Source organism: Haliotis cracherodii, unplaced genomic scaffold (assembly GCF_022045235.1).
Source record: "Haliotis cracherodii isolate W230 unplaced genomic scaffold, xgHalCrac1.p SCAF_18, whole genome shotgun sequence".
Taxonomy (NCBI): domain Eukaryota; kingdom Metazoa; phylum Mollusca; class Gastropoda; order Lepetellida; family Haliotidae; genus Haliotis; species Haliotis cracherodii.
Window position 1 is genome coordinate 8,487,769 of NW_027266273.1, and position 21,260 is coordinate 8,509,028.

Sequence of the window (21,260 nt, forward strand, 5' to 3'; positions counted from 1 at the left end):
CAACCTGTACTTCATTTATCTGAATGAGATTATTTCCCTCATTGATACATTGTGTGTTAGAATTTTCAAACAATTAAAAATATGATGTGAATTTTGCCATGCAGGTGATATGTGTATTATGCCATACCATTAAAAAGATATTTGACACACATTTACATATTTGACACACGTGTTGGTGATTAATCGATCCAATCATCATATTCATCTTCATCTTCATCCCCACACTTTATCTCCACGTTTTCCACAGTGCAATGTGCACGAATTGGGCACATATGACGAGCCTCTGCGTAGTCCAAAAATGATTTCTTCACTTCTGGATGAGCGAGATGGCACTGTCCTGTAAAATAGTAATTCTCCGGCATCCTTGATCGCTCGCCATGCTCACGATCTGAAAATAAAAAAATGTCTTTTGATGATATTCCTTACGAAAAGAACTTTCTACCATAAATCTGTGATATGGTAGCCTAGACGTCCAATGCGCCGCGCAGAGTTGCGCCCCTTTACGTGTCAGAAAAAGATGATTGTGGGTTCGAATATCGGTTCGCTCTGATTATGTGTCCAGATTTGTCAGCTCCATACCCGTGCTCGTTGGTTTCACCATGCCCGTGGGTTTCGCCAAAGTGGTATCCGTCTAAGACCAGCATCACGTTGGTCTTTCCTTCCACATCAAACTGACGCGCCGTATATATAAAAAGTTTGGGATTTCACTCATTGAAACATGGAATTCTTTTTCTTTCCATTTGTAATCAGTACGAGTATAGGATACGTAAGACGTCATATATACATGTATAATTAAAGCTTATATCCTGTCTCTATTCAACTTCCACAACAGGACATATCGTGTTTCTGAACGCCTGATACAGAAACATCCATTCATTACCTCATGAGGAGACATATCTCATTTAGGTCTATCGTTGTCATAATTTAGTAAACATGTTTATACTTACATGTACAATCTGGTACATGTTGTTCAATCCAAACACCATTAGATGAGCAGATGTAGACCAGAGTGATAATATTGTCTTGAATATCATAGCCTTCGCGGCAGTGGATCTGGCAGATCATACCGCCGCTCCATTTGTCACAAACAAGAGCGCCATTGTTGGGTGCACGCAATGGTGGACATGTTGCTTCTACAACATAAACCAATGAGAGCGAGGTAATGACATTTTACGAAGGTATGAGCAATGATTGAAGCTTCCGAGGTCACGGGCGGACTATCAGCCTGGACTATTGGGGGTCTTTGCTAAATACGTTTGATACTATTTGCCCGCCTCCGTGGTCCAGTGGATAGAGCGTCTGCCCGCAGAGCTGAATTTCGCAGGTTCTATCCCCGGTCCCTTCTTACCAAAAAACGTTACTTGTTGTTCCCCTGCCTCGACTTCAGCATTTAGCATGAATGCCTACCGACAGTGACCGGGAAATAATTACTTTTCTAAAAATATTAGCCTTCGTGATGATCCGGCCCTCAAATCGACTGTTTCATTTGAACCATTCAACTTCAAAATAACGAAATATATAGCCCCACCTGCTGGATTAATCTCAAAGCCATAAGATATTAAATCGCGACGCTAATTTTCACTATTTAGCATTCGTGTCTATATGCCTCTAAATTATATCTGGCGGCCGCCAAATACTTTTCTGGCAGCCGCCGGATACTTCCACTGGTGAGATCATTTTTTAATGATATAAAGGTATACAGGGGAAAATGATCTCACCAGTGGCGGGGATGGGCCACCGTATATTTCGGTTATACAATCACTGAAATGCAAAGCAGTACCTTTCACACAGCATTTGCTGTTCAAATAATATCCTAAATCCCCGATGCTACGAAAGTAATAATCAATAGCCTTTCTTGGTTGTACTTACTTTTACACCGTGGCTCTCCATCTCCCGCGTCCCAGTAGCCAGTATAGCCACTTGCAGGCCGGGTGCATCTGATGATTCTAGGCCCAATCAGGTGGATGGCCATTGGGCACTTGAGCTCACACGCCATACCCTCCGTGTATACTCCTTTGCAGGATGTCTCCAATAGCTTATCAGATAACACTGGATATGGGCAGTAGATAGCTGTGCCAGACGAAAATCATTGTAATATTAAAGTGTTCTTCATAATTAGAAACACGTCACAGTTACATGAAGCACGTAAATGAAAACTACTTTAAAACTTTAGATATTCTACTCAAAAGAATGGTCAGGCTCGCTGACTTGGTTGATGCATGTCATCGTATCTCAACTGCGTGGATCGATGCTTATGATGTCAATCACTTGATTGTCTGTCCCAGACTCGATTATTTACAGACCGCCGTCATATAGCTGGAATATTGCTGAGTGCGGCGTTAAACAACAAACAAACAAACAAACTGAAAAGAAATTAAGAACCAACCCATTCTTTCATATTACTGCAGTTAATCTGTCATCGCCTGACACCTGGGTTTTCTCCAACGGCAACTGACTTATTTCCAAATATACCGCTGTACACCCAGCAGTGAATAGGTAGATCATAGGGTAGGTTGAGATGGTAATGGTCTGTTAACCTTCTTGCGCCTTACAGTTGTATAATCGCCGGGATTCGAACCCACGCTCGTTAGTTTCTGGCGTGCCCAAGGGACGCAATTCTGCACTTTAGCGCTTAGATGACTGGGCCACCCGTACCCCCTTGAAGAAAACATTACCACTGGCGAAGAGACTGTGTTAACTAATGAGTCTAACACACATGCTCAGAAAGTAGATCAATATATTTTTAAATGCTTTCTCTTTCATGTCCCAGGTCGGATACATATACAGAGATTACATTGGCGTTACCATTGATTTAAACTCATATGAGGATGCATTATGCATTAGAAAGCTGTGACTTAATTAATCTGTACGAAGTCCCTCAAGTGGTATTGAAAGACATGAACAAAGATCATATTGTCCCAAGATGTTATATATATTGAGGGAAACGAATAAGGGAACAATGAAGACTACAGGGAAAAAATTAAGTTTCACTGTCAGTACATTTGAAATAGCGCGGATATAAATTCAACATATGTCAACATAAAACAAATGAGATGTGTTTGTGTGCATCTTTTTCAACCTTAGCCCTTTTTTAATCTCCGTTCCTACTGGTCTGTATTGAATCTACGAATTATTGTCAGCCTCGTATGAAGCTCTGGTGCGCAGCCTTACATGAAACGTGTGAATCAACATGAATATTCATATGAAGTACAGATGAACACGACACCTACCGAGGTAGGACAATGACCGAGTTTGATGTGTACGACACAATGGATACTTTTGAATACCCAGGGACACAAGAAGATATGAAAAACTCTCTCTAAACTACCGCCTTCTGTCGGGAAAACATCTATACTCTTGGGAATGCAGTGCAATGGAATCTTGCCTCCATTAGGTATCTGTATAAAACACAAAAACTGAATGACAAAATTACCGTGTAGGAGTAATGTTCCGGAAATGAACCCTACATTTGAGCTAAGCGAACCCTGCCTTTTTTAACCTAGTTTTGTTATAGTGCAAACCATTTCAATACTTTTCTTTGAAACTCCATTTATCCAAAATACCTAATTGTTTCAATTTGTTTCCGAAGTGCACCGAAATTCTATCCTCTTTCCATACAACATACATTCGGCGTGTCCCCTCTAATTATTGGCTCCCTCCGGGCAGGACCCTTCTTGCCCAGTGCTACCTATAAATGTCAATTAACACCTCCTTACGTTGCCGGATGTTACCTATGTACATGTATTTGGGTCACTGACCCTACACCACGTTACGTAATTCCTCTATCTACAAAAATGACGGACACGGTCAATCAGGAGCATAAATGATAAAATAGATAATCATGGAAAACTAATATCCAAATGGATAGAAACAAACGACCTAATACTCCTAAATAACAACCAACCCACGAAGTACGATAAGGTTAAAATGTCGGCTATCGACCTAACTATATGCACCGCAGATCTAGCCCAGAGTACTCAATAGGAAGTACACGAAGTCCCACTAGGTAGTGATCACTTCCCCATAAACATAACCATAGGAAAACACAAACGTACCAATACAAACAGAAAATCAAGAACCAAAATTCCGTTATAACCAAGCTAACAGGGATCAATTTCAAGTGATCTGCAATCAGGCTAATTTAAACGAATAAGAAAATAATGATCCAGAAATCTACTGTAAAAACCCAACAGATTACATAACAAAAGCAGCCAAAACCTCCATCCCTTTTAAAACAACTTAAACATGCAAACCTACGGTACCATGGTGGAACGAAGAAATAGAACAAACAAGATTTAAACGTAATTCAGCCTTCAATAAAGCCAAACGCGACTATAAACATCTAAAAATAGCTCACGAACTAAACCACCAAGTTCAAAGTCTAGTCAAAATATCTAAAACCAGAAACTCGAAAAACTTCTGTGAAGAAATAAATAACCGTACAGACGCCAGAATGGTCTGGCTAAAATTCCACGCCATTAGAGGCTTAAAGTGTCATAAAAAAAACACCTAACATTAATAATTTAACAAACCCCGCCGAAAAGTCAAATAACATCGCCAACCACTTTTCGGCCGTAAGCAGTAACAACAACCTTAGCCTAAAATTTCAAGATAAGCTTAAAACAGAAAACAAATCCACCAAAGAATCAAATAATGACAACCTAGAAACATACCACCCTTACACAATGGAGGAGCTACTCTACGTCATCCAAAACAGGAAAAAGGGCACAGCCCCAGGATTGGACCTAACTTCCTACCAAATAATTAAAAAACTCCCCCCTAAACTACTCCAGGCACTACTTAAACTATACAATCTCATCTATCAAAACGGACAAGTACCTACTCCCTGGAAACTCCTATAGACCAATTTCCTTAACTTCAAACTTATGTAAATTAATGGAATCTATGGCTAAAAACAGACTACAACATTACCTAACTCAAAATAACATCATAAACACAGATCAAAGTGGCTTCACTCCTGGCCGCTCAACACTAGATAACCTCGCCCGTTTAGAGCAGGACATTGAAACAGGACAACTCAGCAAACAATATACTACAGGCATCTTCTTCGACTTCTCCAAAGCTTTCGAAATGGTATGGCACGACGGGCTAATACAAAAACTACAAAAATATGACTCAAAGATCAAATAGTAAACTACATCCAGGACTTCCTAAACAATCGTAAAATAACCGTGGATATAGACCAAGCGCTATCGGACCAATGTCCCCTACAAAATGGCACTCCCCAGGGCAGTATCCTCAGCCCCACACTCTTCAATATAATGATAAATGATCTATTCGAGGGCCTATCCCCTAAAATAAACACATCTCAATTCGCGGATGATGGAGCCCTCTGGATCCGCACAAAAAGCATCAAAACGGCCCAAAAACCTACTTCAAAAATCTCTAAACAAAATACAGCAATGGGCTGACAAATGGGGCTTCTCCCTTAACTCGGAAAAAATACAGGAATAGTATTTAAACACAAAAACATGAAACCTGCCTCCCCAAAACTCCAGCTAAACAACAAACCAATCCAATTCGAAAAAACAAATTCTTAGGACTAATTTTCGATGAACATCTCTCCTGGGACGCTCACATAAATAATCTAATAACTAAATGTAGCAAAGATCTAAATACGCTAAGATGCCTAACTCACTCAAACTGGGGGGCCTCCAAAGACACCCTCCTCTCACTCTATATATCGCTAATTAGATCTAAAATAGACTATGGATGTGCCATATACGACACCCTAAACCAATCCCTAAGCATAAAACTAGACTCAATCCAATATCAGGCTCTAAAACTAATAACACGCACACAACATGGCACCTCCTACACTTCACGCCAGGCCTTAACAGAAATGCCACTAAATCTACGTAGGGAACAATTTACCCTAAATATCTGGGCCGTGTCTCAATCCAACCCCCTAATTCAAAACCTAATAAACAAAAACATCAGTCCCAAAAACCAAGCCCCAGCTCGAAAACACCCTCTACTTACTCAAATATCCAAAAGAATAACCAATTACTTAAATGAACACCAAATAAAAAATCAAATAGCTTCACCCCAAAACTTAAAACAACCAAAATTGACATAACACTAGCTAGCACAATAAATAAACAAACAAACAAACCCAAACATAGCAAAAACCACCACACTAGCATACATACATGAAAATTGGCCAAATTGGTGTCACATTTACACAGACGGATCCTCAGATCCGATCTCCAAACACACAGGTTTCGGAGTCCACATCACACAACCAACTAAAGCCACACACTCCTACCGACTCCCAAACAATCAATCAATATTCACGGCCGAACTAATGGGCATGGCCTCAGCCCTTCATAAACAACAATCTAAAAAACAACAAAAATCCTAATACTTACCGACTCGCTCAGTGGACTACAAGCCCTCCAAAATAAAAACATCAAAAACTGCCCTGTACTAATAAATCAAATACTAAAAAGCTCAAACGATTTAACTAAGGCTGGCAAACAAGTAGTATTTATTTGGACCCGACCCGACCAAAAGGCTCCTTAGCCCACCCCTCCTATAATTATCACCCAAATGTGTTGTACTTACGTATTTCAGGCATTCCTGCCCACTTCCGAAAAAGATGCTTGACGCGTTCCTCAATACGACTGTTAAGTCCACTGTTCAGTGTTTCCATATCCCGTCTGTGTTTGTCCCCAATATCACCTACTTTCTGTTCAGTAATTTGTAGCATTTGCTGAAAATAACTAAACATTCTTCTCTCTTCATGTGCTTGGCCACCACACTGCATCACTGCCAGTACAGCAAAACAGAGAAGCGGAACACTCAACTGAAACCCCATGGTGAACGTTCTGACAACCAGAACTGTGTCTGTTAAATAACATGCATATGTGCCCTCTAGGTCAGAGTCGCTGAATGGTCGTTTGATTGGCAGAGATATAATTTGGCTCTTCATGAATATTCATTATCCATGCAGCTCTCGTTGTACACAGTTCCTTCTTTTTCTGTTTAATGTCAGTGTGGAGAATTAATCCACACCACTGTGTTCTAATCCGATTAAACAACAATGCATGATTACATTTAAGTATTAAAGGACAACCAAACTATTTTCCCCAAATATGGGACATTTTCATAATTACAACACTGAAGTAGCAGTTCCCTTACTTCTTGCACAAACGCATAGGAATAGGGCTTTCATTAACATCAAACGGGTAGATGCTGCCACATTAGCAACAACAGAATGTTTAGGAAGTTAAACTCTCCATGAATTGCTTGCTTCTGCTTCGTTACAAATCCTTTGAAGCAAATTAAAGCTATCGAGAGATTTTAGATGGAAACCAATTTGTGTGTCAGAATGTCTCGGAACATATTCACGAAATAAAGTTAAAACACAATTATCCTTACCTTTAATTTTTGATGAAATGATGACATTCCTTTTTATTGAGAGCTGGATTGCTTAAATACATTTTATTTATTTTTTAAGAGAGTATAATTTTTATAATGAGACCCCCTTTTATCAACCTAAGGCGATGGTGATATCTTCTTCCCAGCCGCCTCACTGACTTAACATGAATTGGTTTAAGACGAGACCTGTAAACCTGCCTGTAAACAATCTAGTGTGGACCAGACAATCCAGTGATTAGCATCATAAGCGACGATCCACACAATTGGGATACAATAACATCAAATTATCAACCAAGTCAGTCTCCTCTTATGGCAAGCATAGGGTTGCTGAAGATCAATTCTAACCCGGATCTTCACGGTTCTTAACTTAAATAACAGACAGATGTGGTGGAGTCTGGTAACATCAACATCATTACACTGCAAAGATAAGCGCTGATAAACTGCACAGCATGTCGCTGTGGGTCAGCACCATCTCACGGAGTAGGTCACACTATGAGATTGCATCTGTGTTCGTCTTTCACATGACTCTCAGCTCATGCTGACTCATGTGTTATGTTATGTGATGGAGGAAGGTGCAAGTGGTGGATAAAGATGTCCGAGCCGACCTATACTCAACAACCAAAGTTCCTGTGACACCAATATTTTAGTGTATTTTTCAAACAAGTAAAGTTTGGTTTTCAATATTGTAGTACATGTATGGAATCAAGTCACAAAAACGGAACTGCTACAGAAAAGCATGCACTCCATGCAAAAGCTGAGTTCTATGCAAGCCCCATGCATTTCACAACCCAAGAATGGGTATAAAAACATGTGCGTTAACGGGATTCCATATGCATTGCTTAACATTGTGCTGACAACAACCATTCAGAAAAACGACAATTTTATGAAATTATTAAACATTAAGAAATGCCACGCCTGTCCGAAAATGATCGTCTTGGAGCCATTGGTATGCTTGAAGCAGGATCGAGTCAACGTGATGTTGCAAGACCATTTAACGTGCAAAGAAACACCATTTGGTGTTAATGGCAACGTTGGCAACAGACGAATACAGTCAAATTAGCTGATATACTGATCTACTGTGGGGAAAAGGCGGAGGCAGTCTATAGATGGTCTAGAAATAAAACCTCTGAAGAGCAACCGTTATGGTTTGATGCAGAGTGCTGTCAACTTAAATCTAAGAAATACATGCTACTAAATCGTTTCAGATCATTCAAGAGTGACTTGAAAACTTAAAAGACTATTTATGTGCAAAAACTGAATTCAGAAAGAAGTGTAAAACTAAACAAAATGAGTATAAAATACATACGAGTAAAAAAATTAACCGAGGCTGCAAATATGAGTGATTGTAAAGAGTTCTGGAATACTATAAAGCACTATTTGAGAAGTAACGCACGACAAGGTGATATAACCCCTGATACTTGGTTTAGATATTTTAAGAATTTATTGAATCCAGATTTTAACAGAGATGTAAATGAATTTGATAAATCAGTTCAGGATTTTTTAGATTCCCATTCATGTCAACATTGTAATTATATGCCTTTTACTGACCAGCTCTTATCAGGTGAAATTACTGAAAATGAAATTAAACAATCTTTAAATGGGTTAAAAGTGGGTAAAGCAGGCGGTGAGGATGGTATACCACCTGAATATCTGAAAAGTATAACAAATTTTATAAACCCGTATAATAAAATTCTAGATACTGGTGTTTTTCCAGATTCCTGGAATATAGGAATGATTTTTTCTCCACAGACACTCCAGGAACTTCGAAACATGCTCCAGCAGATACGGACAGATATCCCACAGGACTTTGTGCGACGCCTGGTCCATTCCATGAGACGAAGATGTGTTGCTTGCATCGCAAACCAGAGGTGAAGACACACGCTATTGATTTGTAAATTGACATTTTGGCATGTTCATATTCTTTTTATGAAACCACGCATTTTTAACCATTAAACCATTTGAACACTTACAGGAGTCTTTTATCTGTTGCAAACAGAAATTGTTTCAGATTTGGTAAAACACATAACTTGGCATTCAATCTTATTCAGTGTCACAGGAACTTTTGTTGTTCAGTATATGATGGACTGAGTTGATGGAGGTGGTTGCTAACTATTTTTCAACATAATGCCCTCCGAGGTCCACACCCTTCTGCCAAAGATACAGGAGTGTCTTGATCCCTCTAACGCAGAAGGCTTCCTCTTGGTGGTTTAAACACTTCTCTATATCAGAAATGACGCTGCCAGACCTTGTGTAGTTTATATCTTCCTAAGAAATATATAAAGCTACTTTTAGCTTTAGGACATTTGGAGCCGTTAGCTAGCGACCATTTATTGATTGTTAGACCTGATTATAGCTGTCTTTTAATAATTTTCATATTTTTACCACGACAAGAAACATTAAAATCTTTCACGAAAAATCGTGAAGCTTCGGGTTAGAATTGGTCTTCAGCGACCCATTCTTGCCGTAAAAGGCCTGTGGTCAGGCTCGCTGAATTGGGTGATGCATGTCATCGTATCCCAATTGCGTAGATCGATGTTCATGATGTCAATCACTGAATTGTCTGGTCTAGATTCGATTATTTACAGATCGCCGTCATATAGCTGGAATATTGTTGAGTGCGGCGTTAAAAAACAAACAAACAAATAAACACACTTTCCATAATGTATAGGTTTACGAAATGGAAATTCAATTATACGAAATGCATTTCTTTCGGTATCCGTCCAATATGTCATTCATCAAAGAAAAGACATGCATTTCACACAAACCATTTAGGTTTACTATACATGTATTCTTTTAAACCTTGGAGCAGTATGCATGTACAAATACAAGTGACATATTACAGTTTCATTTTTCAGTAACAGAGCCTCGATTCGCATCACTACACATGTTGTTATATACTACTCAAAAGAAGTAGTATGGAACACCCCTAATTGAAAGGCAGTGTGTTGCAATACGCACCAGCCATGACAAAATACCTGTAGTCATGTGAACAAATTGGGTGTTCTTTAACTTCTTTTGAGTAGTATATATACTACACGTCGCTTCCTCATGTTGTCAGTTGGAAGATTCTATACGGAAAGTGTAATGTTATCATTTATCACGTAATACTGGTGGACACATGATAGACGACGTGTTTTGTTCCATTGATAAAATGTGCCCTATTCTCTTTGTCTATTTGTTTCCCAATTTGACAAACAAATAGTCAGTATTTCGTGATCCAATGCTATTTGACGGATGTTTGTTAAGACCAGGCAGTTCACATCAGCCCCAATGACAGATGTGAAACAGAAAGGCGTGTCACATCTGAGAGGTGTGATATCAAAGCAGGTGACCACGATGTGTACCCGGACTCCACAAAACTTCAAATCTCAATGGGTGTCAATGAAACTGTCAATCTCAAACTGCTTCAGCTTTTCACTTATATTATCATTATTGTCGGCCTCGTGCAAACAGTCATCAGTGTAAATCCACCATCTGCCAACACAGGATGAACTGTAAAGTTCCGGGTAGAGAACAGCTCTTTAGCAATTCATGCTTGCCGTAACACGCTACTAACGGGATCGGGTGGTCAGCCTCGCTGACTTGGTTGATGCATGTTATCGTTTCCCAATTGCGTAGATCGATGCTCATGATATCGATCATTGGGTTTTCTGGTCTAGACTTGATCATTTACAGACTGACGTCATATGGCTGGAATATTGCCAAGTGCGACGTTAAACAACAAACAACATAGGATTTATCAATACAGATTGTTGTGTACATTATATTTCCATCATGTTTATCTCAAAATCCAAGCATTATCATCCATAACAACGAATATGAGAAGATCATAAGCTGGTACCTTAATTGGGCTGGATGAAGACTGAAGCTGCTCCCAATCAAAAGATTGAATCTAAATTCAATACAAATTTAACCAGTTCACACTTCAATATTAAAAGATTTTGCTTTGCAAGCCACAAGCCACATAGATTTTGGAATTATGTCTAGAAAATATATGACAGACGGTTCAGGTTTCCGTCAGGTTTCAGCAACTCAACTGTGACCATCGCTGACAACCCTGCGAAGCATCAGAGTATCAAATGTGGTAATACTCAAGATGGATTTTTTGTCACACTTTCCTTATTTGACGAGGAAATCTTCACCACACAGATCTTTAACATTACTCGGAATGTACCTGATCAGAAATATGAGGATGAAGTTAGTATATTGTATGCTGAAATAAATACACTGAGAATAGATAACTACTGAGTGCCAGCCACATGACGAACTCAATACAGTTATCTGTTTTTGCCTGTTTGCTTTTTAACATCACATTCAGTAAAATCCAGCTGTTTGACAATGCTTATGATATCAATAACTTGTTTGTCTGGTCTAGACTCCATTATGTGCATGCCGCTGTGCATATTGCTGAGTGTGGCAGACATCATGGATCAGAGTTGTCTCCATTGGACGTGTCAGGAGCCACCGATCGGATCCGATATTCCTCATGAATACCTTTTCAGAATCATTCCAATGTTTGTGGGTTTCACCACTGTAGTAAACGCTGCACATTACGTTGAAAGGGCAAAAAGAACGAAATTAAACCTAATTTTTAAACCCAATTCACTTAATTGTTGACATCAAAGTTTTATTTCTTCATGCCAAATTCAAAACGTCAGCGCCAGAGAATAATCAGTCTGAAATATCTGACGAAACAGATTCCATATGGCGTAACAGGCAAACTAGTGATTGCTATTATCTGAATGGATCCTCAACTCACACAATGTTAATTAATTAAAGATGTAATTTAGTCAGCAAGTGTGAAAACGTCACATGAAGGTCATTGTATGTGAAACCTCTGTAATACAAAAGAAACTGGTGATATATTGCATTCCCTCTTCAGGACAGAGTAGACATCAGACCATCCAGATGTTGAACAGGGTTTGTTCCACTAAGCGATCTTAGCGCTAAACATTGACTTACGTTTGTTTGTTTGTTGTTTAAAGACGCACTCAACAATATTCCAGCTATATGACGGCGGTCTGTAAAAAATCAAGTCTGGATCAGACCATTCAGAGGTTGAACAGGGTTTTGTTCCACAAAGCGATCTTACATGAAATTAAACCTCATATCGGTTACACTTACTTGGGCTATCAGTCCGGATTTAAAGAGGTCATTATGCGACGATGTCGTATTGGCCATTCGAGATATACAGCAGGGTACAAAAGGTCTTCAGCAACCCATGCTTGCTGTAAAAGGCGAATATGCTTGTCGTAAGAAGTGAACAACGGAATCGGAGGGTCAGGCTCGATGCCTTGGTTGAAGCATGTCATCGATCCCAATAGCGTGGATCGATGCTCATCATATCAATCACTGGATTGTCTGGTCTAGACGCGATTATTTACAGACCACCGACATATACATGTAGCTGGAATATTGCTGAGTGCGGCGTAAAACATCCAAACAAACAAAGTGCTAAACCACATTTCACCTCCAAGAGTAGAAATGGGCTTCTTGTCCTCTTTTAAAGCTGCCACAGCGGGATATCACTGAAACACACTTTAATGCAGCGTAATACCAAACTCATGATTTAACTCCTAACTCACCCCGTATGAGGTGATACCAATGAGTGTAATGGTCACGAGTGGAAGAGATAGTGTGTTATGACGGAGTGAGTTAGGTTTTAACGCCCATTTGAACTCACACTATGTACAAAATATCAAGCATGACATAATGTGGCAGAGAAGCCCGAACAGCTGAAGGTCTGAACCATTTACTCTTTAGGTTTACCATATGAGAAAGGGATTGGTGCTGACAGACAAAGAATCATAATCAGAACCTATATGAGATTTGAACCTATAATCAGAGAATTCTCACAGGCCACCAGGACACGGAGTGTGGCACCTTGGACCTGTGCCGGAGACCGTGTGTATGACGCTTGGCTGTTTGACACGGATACCAGGATGTAAGATGAGTATAGCAGATAAGAGTCACTGAAATACATTTCAAACCTGGTAAACAGACCTGCGTGTTATACGCTATCGTACAAAGATAAAACTACTTCCCTGTGTTTGTATTACCGCCATGTGTGACAAAACATCCTGGTCGACACTGTGAGGCTGCAATCACGACTTGAAACAAGAGCCTCGGAACAATCACGATTCGTAGTTAGCCATTCCATGTGAAATTTCAACGTCAACATGACCATACATTTCTCAATTGATCCTCTTCCATGTTTCATGGCATCCTGTTTCACAAAGCGACCTCAGAGCTAATACTGACGTCAGTCGACCCGTGAAAACCCGTGGTAGAATAGGTCTTCAGCAACCCATGCTTGCCGTAAAATGTGACATGCTTGTCGTAAAAGGCGACTAACGAGATCGGGTGGTCAGGCTCGCTGACTTGGTTGATTCATGTCATCGATCCCAATTGTGTGGATCGATGCTCATGATATCAATCACTGGATTGTCTGGTCCAGACTCGATTATTTACAGACCGCCGTCATATAGCTGGAATATTGCTGAGTGCGGCATTATACAGCAAACCACCCAACTAACTTATCTTTTGATGATTCATTCAAACGGCAACGTGAACTGCCGAAAGTGATGCTTGATCCCGATTTGGATTCACATTTATCATTACTGAAACCTATGCCCATGTCATGAAGCCATGATTGCATCTATGCAATATGTGTACCAGCTGGGTCTAGACATGGTACCACCGTACCATGGAGAGAATCAATGATATGTCAGTAGTGAGCGTGTTTTCCACCAGGCGATAATGAGAGTGAGTTTGGTATTACGTCTCTTTTAGAGATATTTCAGCAATATCGCGGCGGGGCACAGAAATGTGCTTTACACATTGTACCCATTTGGGGAAATGAAACCAGGTCTTCAGCATGATGATCAAACATTTTAACTACCCGACTACCCCACCTCCATGCGATAATTTGAGGCGATACACTACTTCAATCTGATGAAATCTGAGAATTATTATTTGCCGACACTGCGCCTGGACTCACTCCACCCGAACTTGTCATTAGATTGCTATTGTTATTGATTGAGCAGTGTGTGATGTAGTAGTCCTATGGGCCCTGGAAGGCACGGTAGCTTTGTAGTCAAAGGTGTGGGTTCGAATCCAGAATAGCACCACTATTGATCCCTGGTCATGGGATTCACCAAAGGCGTTTGTCAACTTCAGTTGCCACGCCGTAATATAACTGCATGACACACAGTTCAAAGCGGCCTAAAACAAAACTCACTTAATCGTCCTGCATGTCCTTAGCGACGCAATGCTCCAACACCATCGTGTACAGAACCACCAGTGTCATTAAGTATTAAGTATTTATTATCTCCCCGGTTTGAGAAACGTTGGGATATAGCGATCAGCATGTACAGTCGTCCGTTTCCTGTTTCCAAAACCGTTAAATATTTCTTGTTGAAACTTTTTATATAGATTTGTCTGGTTGGGAACTGGTGGCTTTTGATGATTTGGGTTTACTGGGTTTATAACTGCCATTTTGTGTGTAATTGGGCTTTTTCCGGTTCCCACAAGTGAGGTGAAATGTTGTTTGACGCCACGTTCAAGATTATGGCACTTATATAGCGACCTGCATACAAGAATAGGTTGCTGAAGACCAATCTAACCCGGAATCTTCAAGGGACCCTATTTTACTAAATAGGCCGACTCACACGCAGCTGTTACCTCTACATTTAATTATGCTTTTTGTTAAGAACAGATGTGGGGATATACAATTTTATGTCAAACACGAACTTTCTCGATAAACATTCCCACTTCTTGAATAGCCACGTATTTATCGATAACCTTTTTCCGCGTGTCAAGTGTAACATTAGTATGTTCGCTACTTAAGACAGAGACCGAAGTTATCTTGGACTGACATATAGACATCAGGTACATCGATGGCATCTATTTAACCAGAGTTGACTTCAAGTTCTGACATATCAGAATCAAGAAGAAATCTTTGGAACATTTTCACTGATGATTGGAACTTTAAGAACTACACTCACTGTACATTGACTTGATCACCCATTCCATTTTGTTTTACGTCAGGAACCGGACTTCAGAACAACCCGATAACAAATCTTGAGTTCGAGCTCGATCTAATATGAAGTATTGTATGTGGGTTTATTTTCGCCCGCCCATTTTAAAGATCAAGAACCAATCACGAGCAGCCAAGACAGGTTTAATATTTCCAGAAGCTTGCATATTAACAAGAGTCCATGACAATTGCTTTTGAATGAAATTATCTTTCTTGAAGATACAGAATATCCACTAACCTGTACTTCATTTATCTCAGTGAGATTATTCCACTCATTGACACATTGTGTGTTAGACTTTTCAAACAATTAAAATATGATGTGAATTTTGCCATGCAGGTGATATGTGTATTATGCCATACCATTCAAAAGATATTTGACACACATTTACATATTTGACACACGTGTTGGTGATTAAAATTAAAAATCCTCAAATTCATCATCAACTTCATCCCCACACTTTATCTCCACGTTTTCCACAGTGCAATATGCACGAATTGGGCACATAACACGAGCCTCTGCGTAGTCCAGAAATGATTTCTTCACTTCTGGATGACCGGGATGGCACTGTCCTCTAAAATAGTAATTCTGCGGCATCCTTAATGGCTCGCCATACTCACGATCTGAAAAAAATAAAAATGTCTTTTGATGATATTCCTTACAAAAAGAACTTTCTACCCTAAATCTGTGATATGGTGGCATAGTCGTCCAATGCGCCGCGCAGAGTTGCGCCCCTTTACGTGTCAGAAAAAGATGATTGTGGGTTCGAATATCGGTTCGCTCTGATTATGTGTTCAGGTTTGTCAGCTCCATACCAATGCTCGTACGTTTCAACACAAGCGGAATCCGTCTAAGACAATCATCACTTCGGGCTTTCTTCCCACATCAAACTGACGCGCCGTGATATAACTCAAAATACCGTATATATAAAAAGATTGGGATTTCACTCCTTGTAACATGGAATTCTGTTTCTTTTCCATTTGTTATCAGTACGAGTATAGTATACGTAAGACGTCATATATACAGTGTATAATTAAAGCTTATATCCTGTCTCTATTCAACTTCCACAACAGGACACATCTGTTTCTGAACGTCTGATACAGAAACATCCATTCCTTGCCTCATGACGCGACATACATCTGACACCACATCTCATTTAGATCTATCGTCTATTTAGTGCACATGTTTATACTTACATACACAATCTGGTACATGTTGGTTATTCCAAACACCATTATCTTGGCAGACGTATGTCGGAAGAGAAGTACTGGATGGAATATCATAGTCTTCGTTGCACTGGATCTGGCACATGAAACCGCCGCTCCATTTGTCACAAACAAGAGCGCCATTGTTGGGTGCACGCAATGGTGGACATGTTGCTTCTACAACATAAATCAATTAGAGTGAGGTAATGACATTTTACGAAGGTATGAGCGATGATTGAAGCTTTCGAAGTCACAGACGCAATATCCGCCTGGACCCCTCTTCATAGTATTTGACCGCCTTCGTGGTCCAGTGGATAGAGCGTCCGCCCGAAGAGCTGTAAAGTTCGGTGGTTCTTTCCCCAGCCGCTTCATACCATAAGACGTTGAGGAGATAAACCTATTGTGTTTTGAAGTTTGATGTAGTCCCACTGCAGAATAGATACCGCTTTATTATAATTTGGAACACAGTACGTTTATCTCCATTCTACCATGACGGCAACAACGCCTTGAAAACGGCCCACTCTTGCAACGTGTAACAACACAGGCACACAGGTCCGCAATCTTAGAACATTCCGAAAAGTGGTCACATGTACTTATATTTGTAACAATTATTACTAAAGTTCAAGATTAAAAACACCATAGTCGTGAGTAGTTCAAAATAAGTGTTCAAAACACGTAGTTTTTCAAAAGAAGTTGACAAATAACACCCCAAACTTAGTCCAAAGACAGATGTTTTTATTTCTACCAACTTGATGTACACTGTTGAACACTGTCAATTCTTGGAAGCTGCGAGAGAGGTCATTTCTTGGAAATCGAACATGCCATCATTTCTATTGTAGGGATGACAGGTTGTAGAAAAAGGTCTTAAAATGCTAAACGAATACATTTCTACAACAAACTTTTTGAATTATATTATTCTATTATACATTTAACATATGTAAGTGTTAGCAATTACCCCCAGTAAACAATAATAACATCAAAATAAATGCCTCTCCATCCCGAACTTGTATGTGGCAGAACTTGACCTTCACCACGGTTACTCACACCTCGCAGCTGTCAATGGCTTACAATCTTGTGTTTACATTCTCCGTTGCTCCGTAAGCAAGATGACAACCCCGATCTATGATGTGGTTCAACATTAACCCATAAATTTACTGGGAATGATCGAGCCTGCTGGTACAATATGATTACCAATGGAACTGAGTATGACTGAACAGCCGCTTTTTAGCCTGCCGACGAGCCGGACATTTTTTACACGAGGTAGGGCCTATCTCAGAACATTTCAATTTCAAGATTTCATGAATTCCAAAGCCAGAGTGTGAATGGAATGAGACATTCGTGGCCCAGATATAGTGGGTCGTGTATGATTTTCTTAATTGTGCGTGTTCTGAAATGAATTTCATCAAGTTTGACTTCAAAGATGTAGGGACATTGATTTCGTGGATTTTCGAATGGACAAGTGTTTTCTGAGTGAATGGAATTTCAAAATCCTCTTCTGCCAAATCCTTACGATGGTGGTTGACGTAGATAGCGACGAATATCGATTACAAAATGGTTTGTAAACAACAGTTTGTGATGAATGAAGTTTTTTCAAACAATTTTGTATAATGTAATATTTTACTTTCATTGTTGGTTGTTTCAATGTTAAAATAGCTTAAATTGTTCCGATTCTCGTCATCATAGAACATTTCCCTAACAGTTTCATAAACATTTCATCTGTATGCAAAAGATATGCCTTTGTTAATTCTTTTAATGTCATCATCGAAGCAGTCAGGGTTGCGGCCCAGCCAACGCCGAAAACATCCGGCATCAAAGTACCATATTTCCTCTATTTGACGCTATGCCGTCTGTTAATTTCGCGACAACCCTTGACTCGGCATGTATTAGAGACCTGGCTGGTATTAGAGGAAATATAGATACGTTTTACAGTTCATATGGGTGATCGATCGGCAGCCGTTTTCTATGAATCGATATGTAGGCTATCTATTTATTCATTTGACGTTTTTTTGTGACAAGCCTTAATATATTTGAGAGGGGTTTCCGTAACAAAAAGGAAACCTCTTTTTAACCAATCAGAAGCAAGCATTCATCAATGTCATGGTAGAATACTTGTTCTTCCCCTGCCTTGCGTTCGGCATTTAGGGGATAAAGCAAGTACTGGAAGGCACGGAGTCAGCATACAGTGTCTAAGTGGAGTATCCATGTTAAACTGCGGCATGGTATCTCAGTGGTGGGCCAGCACACACAACACACACACACACACACAACACACACACACACACACACACACACACACGCATATAGACATACACGTCCCTATGGAAGTGCAATAATCTTGAACGCAACGTTAACACCAATTCCACTTCACTTTTCACCTTTGATAAAAATAATTGTGGAAGTGGATTATGTAATACTTGTTCTGCCCGATGGAGGTTTGTGAAATCACCATGCATTACAAGCATGGTTTGAAGCATACACGCTAAAACGTGGCTACAATTAATATATACACATACTGTGTTTTCAAAGTAGAGCTAGGTTACCTGTAGATTTAACCGTGTTAATTGAATTTGTAATTGAACACGTATATAAAAGCACCAAGTTGCAAGCTCTCTCCTCTCTTTGGTCCTTAATACCTGAAATATACTCTCTTAGTGATTTCTATCGTGATTTCTCCCCAAAATGTATTGTCACACTTACTATGTATATTGTAGTATTGTAGTATATTCAATTGTACATTTAATTGTTTAAAAATGCCCACCGACAGTGACTGGGAAATAATTTTTTTTATAAAAATATTAGCTTTCGCGGTGGTACGGCCGTCAAATCAACTGTTTCAGAGGTGGTTACTGTGATTTGATACCTCTGCTTGACCAATCAAAATGGAGTAATTTCCAAATTCTTGGTTTAATTGTAATTGAGAAGTTGAACCATCCAACTTCAAAATAACGAAATATGTTGCGCCACCTTGTTTACTTGTGAGTAATCTCACAACCATAAGATATTAAATCGCGAGGCTGCTTTTCACTATTTGGCATTTGTGTCTCCCAGTAGAGCTTTCGAAAGAGTATTTTCCTACAGTACGAAATTCCACCGACTACTCCAGCTCTAAATCTCTACCTCTCAACGCTTCCTCATGTAAGCCTATTTATGTTAATTGTAAAAATTGTTTCTTAGCGAGCCAGTCATCCAGAAATCTAATCTATCTATTCATAAGTGGAGTTTTCGAAATGAAGTGGGACCCCAACATTAAGCCAGTACTTCTTTAAATGAGTGAGTGGGGTTTAACGTCACTATTAACATTATTTCAGTTATATCGCTGCGTGTCAGCTTAATGTGGGAGGAAAGCCCGAAGCGATGCAGGTCTCTGACGTTTACCACTTCGGTGAAAGCCACGATCACGGTATGGTGCTGACAAACCCAGAAACATAATCGGGGCGACCCGGGATTCAAACCCACATTCATAGGTTTCTGGCGTACCCGAGGGACGCAACTCTGCACAGCGAATAACCTAAATCCCCAATGCTACGAACGTTATAATCAGTAGCCTTTCTTGGTTGTACTTACTTTTACACTGTGGCTCTCCATCTCCATCCCAGTAGCCAGCATAGCCACTTGCAGGCCGGGTGCATGTGATGATAGAAGATCCAATCAGGCGGATGGCCATTGGGCACTTGAGCTCACACACCGTACCCTCCGTGAATGGTCCTTTACAGGACATCTCCAAGGTCTTATCAGATAACACAGGATATGGGCAGTAGATAGCTGTGCCAGACGAAAATCATTGTAATATGAAAGTGTCCTTCATAACAGGAAACACGTAACAGTCACATGAAACACGTAAATAAAAACTATTTTAAAACCTTAGATATTCTTCTCAAAGAATGGTCAGACTCGCTGACTTGGTTGATGCATGTCATCGTATCTCAACTGCGTGGATCGATGCTCATGATGTCGATCACTGGATTGTCTGGTTCAGACTCGATTATTTACAGACCACCGTCATATAGCTGGAATATTGCTGAGTGCGGCTTTAAACAACCAACCAAGCAACCAAGCAATTGCTTGGAGCGATGCTCATGATATCAATCACTGCATTGTCTGGTTCAGACTTGATTATTTACAGACCGCCGTAATATAGCTAGAAATTTTGCTGAGTGCGGCGTTAAACAACAAACAAACAAACTCAAAAGAAATTAAGGACCAACCCTTTCTTTCATATAACTGCAGTTAATCTGTCATCGAATGACAAATGTGTTGTACTTACGTATTTCAGGCACTCCTGCCCACTTCCGAAAAAGATGCTTGACGCGCTCCTCAATACGACTGTTAAGTCCACTATTCAGTGTTTCCATATCCCGTCTCTGTTTGTCCCCAACAGCACCTACTTTCTGTTTAGTAATTTGTAGCATTTGCTGAAAATTACTAAACATTCTCCTCTCATCTTTTGTGTGGCCACCACACTGCATCACTGCCAGTACAGCAAAACAGAGAAGCGGAACACTCGACTGAAACCCCATGGTGAACGTTCTGACAAACAGAACTGTGGCTGTTAAATAACATGCATATGTGCCCTCTAGGTCAGAAGCAGAGTCGCTGAATGGTCGGGATTCGCAGA

General features: G+C 40.0%; 2 protein-coding genes across 2 annotated transcripts; both read right to left on the reverse strand.

Annotated features, from left to right (window-relative positions):
• Positions 1-179: 179 nt before the first annotated feature.
• On the reverse strand, positions 180-6,841 carry LOC139466027 (uncharacterized). Its single transcript, XM_071248042.1, has 4 exons — positions 6,589-6,841; positions 1,870-2,070; positions 948-1,133; positions 180-388 (listed from the first exon to the last, which is right to left on the reverse strand). The coding sequence occupies exons 1-4, from the start codon at positions 6,839-6,841 to the stop codon at positions 180-182; spliced, it is 849 nt and encodes a 282-aa protein (XP_071104143.1).
• An 8,729-nt stretch (positions 6,842-15,570) lies between these two features.
• Positions 15,571-21,180, reverse strand: LOC139465225 (uncharacterized). Its single transcript, XM_071246898.1, has 4 exons — positions 20,910-21,180; positions 20,210-20,407; positions 16,637-16,822; positions 15,571-16,063 (listed from the first exon to the last, which is right to left on the reverse strand). The coding sequence occupies exons 1-4, from the start codon at positions 21,160-21,162 to the stop codon at positions 15,861-15,863; spliced, it is 840 nt and encodes a 279-aa protein (XP_071102999.1). The 5' UTR covers positions 21,163-21,180; the 3' UTR covers positions 15,571-15,860.
• Positions 21,181-21,260: the final 80 nt, after the last annotated feature.